Genomic DNA, 8,091 nt, shown 5'->3' with positions numbered 1-8,091 from the left:
GATGGTAGTTCATATCAAATCCTTAACTTTTGTGTCAAGTGTCAAGTGTCAAGTGTCAACCCATATTCTTATCTGGACCTTATTTTTCTCATGCTAAAAAAACCCAAAAATAATAATTGTATCAAGAGAGTGACCCAATAGCATATGCTCCCAGTTCCCTTTTGATTCCTCGAAGTCCCGCCATCAAAAAGAGAATATCCATCATTAGAGCCTTACATGTGTCTTAGATTCCTCTCTTTGCACCCCTACACACACTTTCTCTCTCTTCCTTCCGTGCACAACGCACAACAACGTATCATATAATTAATCTACCATTCCATTCAAGACTGTAACTTTATATTATTATTCTCCCTCACGCATTTGCAATCATTATGAACAACTCTACGTCTCTCTCTATAAATCCCTCTCTCACTCCTCCTTTTCGTTTACCTGCCACACAAACAACAACCCTATCTTCTTCTTTTTCCACTTTCCCTCAGAACTCTCTTAGATTTAGCTGTTTCCAATCGTTTCGACCAAAACCCATTAACCCCTTTTGCAGAAAAGCAAGATTGTGCTCTCTGCAAGGGTCAACGAGTGTGAAAAGCAGAAAAAGTTTGGTGCTTTGTGCTACCAACATGACTATAGCAGAGGATAGTTTGTTGCAGGTGGTGGAGGAGGAAGAGGGTCCTCCTGATTTTGCTTTGCTTGATCCTGAGGACAATTCTAGGCCTCGTAGAATTGCTCTCTTCGTTGAGCCTTCTCCTTTTGCGTGAGTTGGTTTATTAGTCTTTAATTCTTCAATGTGCACTGTTTGTGGTTTCCAATTCTCATTGAATGTAGAATGTTTTGGAATATTGAAACCCCTCTTGCCTATTTAGTGGTTTTAATCTTTTTTTATTTTGTTCTATGTTGAAACATTGGAGTTGGGCTGGAACAGCATTGAATTTTAGTTTCTGCAGCAGTTGACTTGTTTTATTGTTCTGATTCAGCGTTGACTCTGGTTTTTGGTGAATTGACTGTTGAGGTTTTGTAGATCATATGGATTTGATCATTTGAATTTGGTTTTCATGTTTTTTTAATGAAAAAATAATAATAATTAAGAAAGCTTTTATTTTATAATTTAATTAAGCTAGCTTTGTCTTCAACTGTTTAGGAATAACATTTCTATTACCTTAATAATAATTCTGTAGTCTCAGCATCAGAAAGTGCATCTCTGCGATTTTCTGCTGCTTTTAACTGACTCAGGCTTGTGAATTAAAAATGTTATGTGGACACCCTGTTCTAGTAGATACCTGGAGAGAAAAAGAGATAAAAGATTGAGAACAATAAATGTGACATGTGATATGATGTAATGAAAAGAAATGAGGGGTGTCAACGAGGTGTTACACTATGCAGGTGTCCAAAAATCACAACTCTTTTGACTTGGATGTAAAATTGAGTGACAATTATTTTAAAAAAATTAAGGGCGAGCTGCGGGATGCATGTCAAGAACCCCAATTAGACATTAGTTTTAAAATTGTGAGTGACTAGAGATTAATTTTAGGAAAAGTTGGAGGGAAATTAGCCTCACATGTTTTCTACTTTCTGTCTGAATTACAATCCCAATGAGATTATTGCATTACACTTGGTACTATTGATTTGCGATCCTTTATAAGATGTGTGGTGTGGTGTCTGCTGTGGAAGAAAAAACATGTTCTTCAATTCGAACAGAATGTTGATTCCACCTTTATCTATTTTGCAGATATGTCTCAGGATACAAAAACCGTTTCCAGAATTTTATAAAATACCTTCGTGAAATGGGAGATGAGGTAACTTTATCTACTCCTTCTGATTCTATATACACATGCCCTGTATTTTTTTCCCCTTAAACCTTGTAAACTGACTGGTTAGCTTTATTTGTCCATGGTATAGGTGATGGTCGTGACAACACATGAAGGAGTACCCAAGGAATTTTATGGAGCCAAATTAATTGGATCCCGAAGGTTGCTGACTTTGACTTCTTTAGTTTTGTTAGCTCATTTTTTGCTTTTAAGTCATAAGGAATTTTAAACTTTTGTTTCTTAATCACAGTCAACACTCATTTTTAGCTTATTTCCTATGCTACTACTTAGAAAAATACTTTTATGGTACCGAATATTCTTTTTATTTATTTTTTTGTCAAAGCTATTTTTTCCAGGTTCTGAGAAAAGTACTAAAACTGTTTTTAGGTATTTTGCTTTTTCTTTTTTGAATCAACTTATAAAATTATCATAGAAAAATTCAAATATTTTGTCAGTTATAAGCACAATAAAATAGGTTATTAAGTCCTCATGGCATTCATATTGTAATTGCCAGTATGTTCTTTAAAGTTATGGTTGCTACCACAGCCATTGCTTCGTACTAATGATCTTCATTTAAACAAAAAACAATGAAAATGCAGCTTCCCTTGTCCCTGGTATCAAAAGGTACCCCTCTCTTTGGCACTTAGTCCAAGAATAATTTCTGCTGTTGCTGAGTTTAAGCCTGACATAATACATGCATCATCACCAGGCATAATGGTTAGTCTACAATTCCTGCATCTCCTCATTTATGAACTTCAGGATTCTAAAGAACAATGTAGGTGTAAAGACTTATTTATCTCAATTTGTGGTTGGCCTAATTTCAGGTTTTTGGTGCCCTTATCATTGCAAAGCTTCTGAGTGTTCCTATTGTCATGTCCTATCACACCCACGTACCAGTGTAAGTTACTTATTTAGGATCAATTTGGCTAAACTTCTTGATTGATACTCATAGGTGAAGAAAGTAGGAGGTAAAATGAATCAAACTTCTTTAATAAGTTAAAATTAACTTATGTGTGTCAAGTTTTGGAGAAGTTAGATGACAGAACTTCTTAAAAAGTTGAACCGTATAAGCTGATTATATTTTATGGATAATTTTGATTCATTTTATCTCTTCATTTTCTTCTCTTACAAGGACTTACTGAGAAGTTTATCCAAAATGGACTTTTCTCACATTTCAATTTTCTGAATGTATTTCATATTTGCAAAGCTATGTCTGGACTTCTGATTAAATCCACAAGTTCTTGTGGTTGATCTTAATTGTTGTTCAGATACATTCCAAGATACACCTTTAGCTGGCTGGTGCAACCCATGTGGTGGGTCATAAGTATGTATAGGCTCTCTTGCTTCCTTGGTTCAACTTGGAATCTTATTTTTGTGAAATAACATGAATATGCTGTTTTGTGTAGAATTTCTGCATAGAGCAGCTGATCTTACACTGGTGCCATCAGCTGCCATTGCAAAAGATCTTGAAGAAGCTAGAGTAACAGCAGGTGAACTCAAACACCCCTTATGAAGTGATTTCATAGCTCTTCGCTGAGTTGATAATAGCATCTGAACATAAGTATTTTTTTATACTACATTGTCAATGCAGCAATTTTTTGTCTAACTCAATTCTACTGTTGATGTCCAGCGAACAAGATTTGTCTTTGGAACAAGGGTGTTGATTCTGAAAGTTTCCATCCGCGATTCAAGTCCCATGAAATGCGATTAAGACTGAGGTGCAGACCATTTGCCATTTTCATGTGCCCAATGATGTTTAATGGGTTTTCAACTTATTCTTAATCTTGTGTCATATAGCAATGGTGAACCTGAGAAGCCCTTGATAGTTCATGTTGGACGGCTTGGAGTTGAGAAGAGTTTAGATTTTCTCAAAAGGTAGTGATCATGTTGAAAATTTCAAAACACGAACGTATGATTTTGCAGTCCATCAACTGGAACATTGCTGAAATTTTTTTGTTGGTTATTAATGTACTGAAGCTTAAAGATGGTTAAAACATTTTAAAGATATGTTTTCTAAATGTTCTTTTAGAAATGCCCCTATCTTTCTGTTCTTCAGTTCTTTATAGTCCATGCCAGAGCATATAATAAATATATCTATTATCTAACTTTAATATCTTATCCTGCCTTGACATTTGAAACACATGATTTGGCAGTCTCATGGATAGGCTTCCTGAAGCACGAATTGCCTTTATCGGAGATGGACCTTACAGGTGATTTGTTGTAATGTGTCTTTTCATTCTTTTATCTATATCAATTTATATGATCCATTTTAAAATCAACTTATGCATCTCAACTTCTGAAAAAATTAGACGAGAGTTTCTAGAAAAGTTGAAGTATATAAGTTGATTTTAATGTTTGAGAGATGTCTGATTCATTTTATCTTCTTATTTGCTTCTCCTATAAGTAATTCTTCAAAAGTCTATCCAAACTGGACTTATGACTTTTAACTAATGGCATTATGTGAGTGGATGTTTGTGTACTCCTTCATCTTTCATTTCTAATCATATAACGGCTACTAACCTTGTGAAGAGGGTTTTCTCTTGCCATGAAGTTTTGCCATTTTCTTATGTCATGCCTCATCTCCATTGTTCTAGCCCATGGAGTTGGTGAACCCCATCAATATCCCCCATACATCATAGTTTAACTCAAATGATCAAACATTATTATATTAGGGGTCTTGCTAACCAGTGCCCTTAGGGTATTAGTTAAAGAACTAAAAGGGAAAAGTATTTATTGTATAAATTATCGGAGAGCGGAAAAAAGATCATGGGTAGCTTAATTTTGTCTCAGTAAAAATATTTCTACTTTAAGTTCCTTAACCAGTGTCCTAAGGACACTGGTTAGCATTTGCATCTTTTATTAACATGGGTTCCTACCTGAACAGAGAGGAACTAGAGAAAATGTTTGAAGGCATGCCAGCAGTGTTCACAGGAATGTTAGGAGGGGAAGAACTATCTCAAGCCTATGCAAGTGGAGATGTCTTTGTGATGCCGTCAGAGTCAGAGACACTTGGCCTTGTTGTTCTGGAGGCCATGTCATCAGGAATCCCTGTGGTGGGAGCGCGTGCCGGTGGCATTCCAGACATAATTCCAGAAGACCAAGATGGCAAAATTGGTTACCTCTATACACCAGGTGATCTTGAAGATTGCCTGAGCAAACTAAAGCCGCTTTTGGATGACAAAGAGTTGAGAGAAACCATGGGAGAAGCTGCACGTTTGGAGATGGAGAAGTATGATTGGAGAGCAGCCACTCAGAAGATTCGCAATGAAAACTACAATGCTGCCATTTGGTTCTGGCGCAAGAAAAGGGCTCAACTCTTGAGACCCTTTCAATGGTTGGCTCAACGTATTTTCCATTCTCCAGATCCAGAAGCCAACACATAGCGTGGTGATTGATGCAAAGCAAATGCTTCTTTTGAGCTTTGGATGGTTCTTTGAATTGTTCATTGCTTTGGCTTTAAGGAAGCCTATTATGGGACATAAGTGTGGTTGGTTGTGTAATGCATTCATTTGATTGATGTATATAATAATGGGACAAAAATTATGGATTGTGCCATTGTAGAGTGGATTAATTAGAGTTGAATGTCAATTCATGATGATGTATTGGATAGTGTAAGATAAATTGTCCAATCAGTAACGGGAGAATCCATTCATATTTTACAACCCAGATATGCAATAGCATAGTAGAAAACTAGTCATTAAAAGTAAAAAAAAATTGGCCCTTAAGAGGATCCGAGATAGAGATCAAAACATTGTAAATCTGTGTCCAAGTATAATTTTCATTACTTTGAGCTCTTTTTCGGTTTTGTTTTGTCTTGTAAGAAGCAATTTGGCCCATCTAATCACAACCTTTATTTGGTCTTCACACCCCACTTCTTTTATTTGCTTTTTTGTTATTCTCAATACCCCTTTTTCTCTCCCTTTTACATCCTTTACTTTTTTTATATATTTTATAAGATTAGTTTCCGTAATGTAATTTTTTTTACATTAGTTTACATAATTTACTACACATTCCTAAATATAAGATTCTTTTAATTAATTCCCACCCTTTAAGAAAATTGATTTGGTTAATAGTATTAAATTTGTCAACAATTTGTATTATTTTTCAAAATTACCCTTAAATTATTAGACTCGTCATATTTCTCTTTCTACTTGTCAGACCCTAATTCTGTCCGGATCCGAAGAGAAAAAAGAAGAAAAAAAATAGAAAATGTAACACCTCATTTTTCATAAAATAAATTAAAAAGGATTTATATTTAAAAATAAATAGAATTTTAGAAAAAAATAATGAGGTTTTTATAATTAAATAAATAAGGAGAAATAGATTTATTAATTAAAATAATGGTTTGGAAGAAAATAAAAAAGATATTTTATTTATTCATTTGATAGCAAATAAAATAGTTTTTTTTATAAAATAAATAAATAAATAAATAGAGTAAATAATAGACTGACAGTACTCTAACTATAAATAGAGACATATTAGGTCATCAGACTGATGATACATCTTTGCGCTCTTTCTCTTTCTCTCAACTTCGTTTTCCCTTATCCCCTCCCAAAACTCTTTCTTTTTCCGGCATACATTCAAACCTGTCTCCGTAAAACGACAATCTCATAATCATTAACTGTTGGATCGTCATGAACTTTTAACAAGAGGTTTGAAACTTATTTCCACACAAACCCACCGTTGCGATTTTGAAGATAATTTATGTGGTGGAAGAAATGTCCCCCGCACTGAGCTTTCTCTTTTTCTGCATACACCCAAACCTATCCTAGTAAAACTACGATCTCAGACTCTTTAGCCGTTGGATCGTCGTGAAAGATGGAAAACACCTTTACCACTCATTTTCGCACAATCTCACCGTTGGGATTTGGGAAATAATGTTCTTGCAGAGACAAATTAGTCTCACACGTTGACAGTGAAATGGAGGCTACAATCTCTTCCCCTTCTCTCCAGCGCTTGGAAACCCTAACAGAGCAAACTGGGGAAAAGCTTGATGAATCTTAGGGAACTGTTAGAGACGCTGATGTCACTGCCGGACTACACATGTGAACCCGCTTAGAGGTAAGGGATAAGTTTATCGCAATTGTGGTTAGAATGAGCATGTGTAGGAATCCTTAGAGGATTAAATTGGGGTTTATTTTGGGATGTTTATTGAATTATAATTTTCCTTTAGGATTATAAATTTAATATTGTTGTGTTTGGCGGACCAATTGATATTCTGATGCGAATTGGTTGATAAACTTGAGTGCTCTTAGTGTTTTCGTATTTTTTACCTATGATTTTGATTCATTGATTTTAATATGATTGTGTGGAATTATTTGAGGGGTTTTAGCCCCCATGCTGTGAGAAGCATTTTGTATAAATTGTTATATTGAGATTATGAAATGATGATTCAAATTGTGAGTAAGTGACAAATTGAACCTATGATGAATGGTGGGATACATGTGTATTGAGATGTTGTATGTATTGAGTTGTGAGTTATGAACTATGCAATCACGCAATTGTAAGACCCTTTAAAGGCGACGAGTTTTAGTATTGTAATGGGATCCACTATAAGAACCCAACAAGTTGAATCACTTTGAGATGCGACAAGTTAAAATGATTTTGAAAACAATTGAGTAGTTGTGTGTATTACATAGTTCATAGGTGAAGTGTATATGATTCATGAGGTGTGATAACATGTTAAATTGAGATTATACCATTGTGATTGAGATTACGTATATGTGATAAATTGAGTATGTATTGAATTGTAATATATATACATATACATATATATATATATATATATATATATATATATATATATATATATATATATATATATATATATATACATATATATATATATGTGTGTGTGTGTGTGTGTGTGTGTGTGTGTGTGTGTGTGTGTGTGTGTGTGTGTGTGTGTGTGTGTGTGTGTGTGCATTGAGATGTTGTGTGCACTGAGTTGTGAGCTATGAATCGTATAATCACATGACTATAAGACCCTTTAAGGGCGACGGGTTAATGCACGACGAGTATTGTGATGGGAACCACTGTGGGGACCCAACGAGTTTAATCACAAGCGTGACAAGATAAAATTATTTTGAGAATAATTCAGGAATCGTGTGTTTTGTATAGTTCATAGATAGATTCTGTGCGCTAAAATATTTTATGATTTGGACTTGAATCAGGAGGGAGAGGCCCTAACGGACTCTTCGGAGTCTAGGCCTTGGGGATAAATACACCTAGTTTGAGTGCTCCTTTAAGTCTATGTCGATCCTACATGGTTGGAGCATTCTCACAAAAC

The 8,091-nt window shown here is 34.9% G+C and overlaps 1 protein-coding gene across 1 annotated transcript; it reads left to right on the top strand.

Annotated features, from left to right (window-relative positions):
• Positions 1 to 218: 218 nt before the first annotated feature.
• Positions 219 to 5,666, top strand: LOC114415679 (sulfoquinovosyl transferase SQD2-like). The gene is made up of 11 exons (XM_028380489.1): positions 219 to 751; positions 1,724 to 1,790; positions 1,894 to 1,964; positions 2,402 to 2,519; positions 2,627 to 2,700; positions 3,071 to 3,126; positions 3,209 to 3,292; positions 3,433 to 3,520; positions 3,600 to 3,677; positions 3,956 to 4,012; positions 4,687 to 5,666. The coding sequence occupies exons 1-11, from the start codon at positions 372 to 374 to the stop codon at positions 5,183 to 5,185; spliced, it is 1,572 nt and encodes a 523-aa protein (XP_028236290.1). The 5' UTR covers positions 219 to 371; the 3' UTR covers positions 5,186 to 5,666.
• Positions 5,667 to 8,091: the final 2,425 nt, after the last annotated feature.

This window comes from Glycine soja, chromosome 1, assembly GCF_004193775.1.
Source record: "Glycine soja cultivar W05 chromosome 1, ASM419377v2, whole genome shotgun sequence".
Lineage (NCBI taxonomy): Eukaryota > Viridiplantae > Streptophyta > Magnoliopsida > Fabales > Fabaceae > Glycine > Glycine soja.
This window is presented reverse-complemented; position numbering and strand designations above follow the sequence as displayed.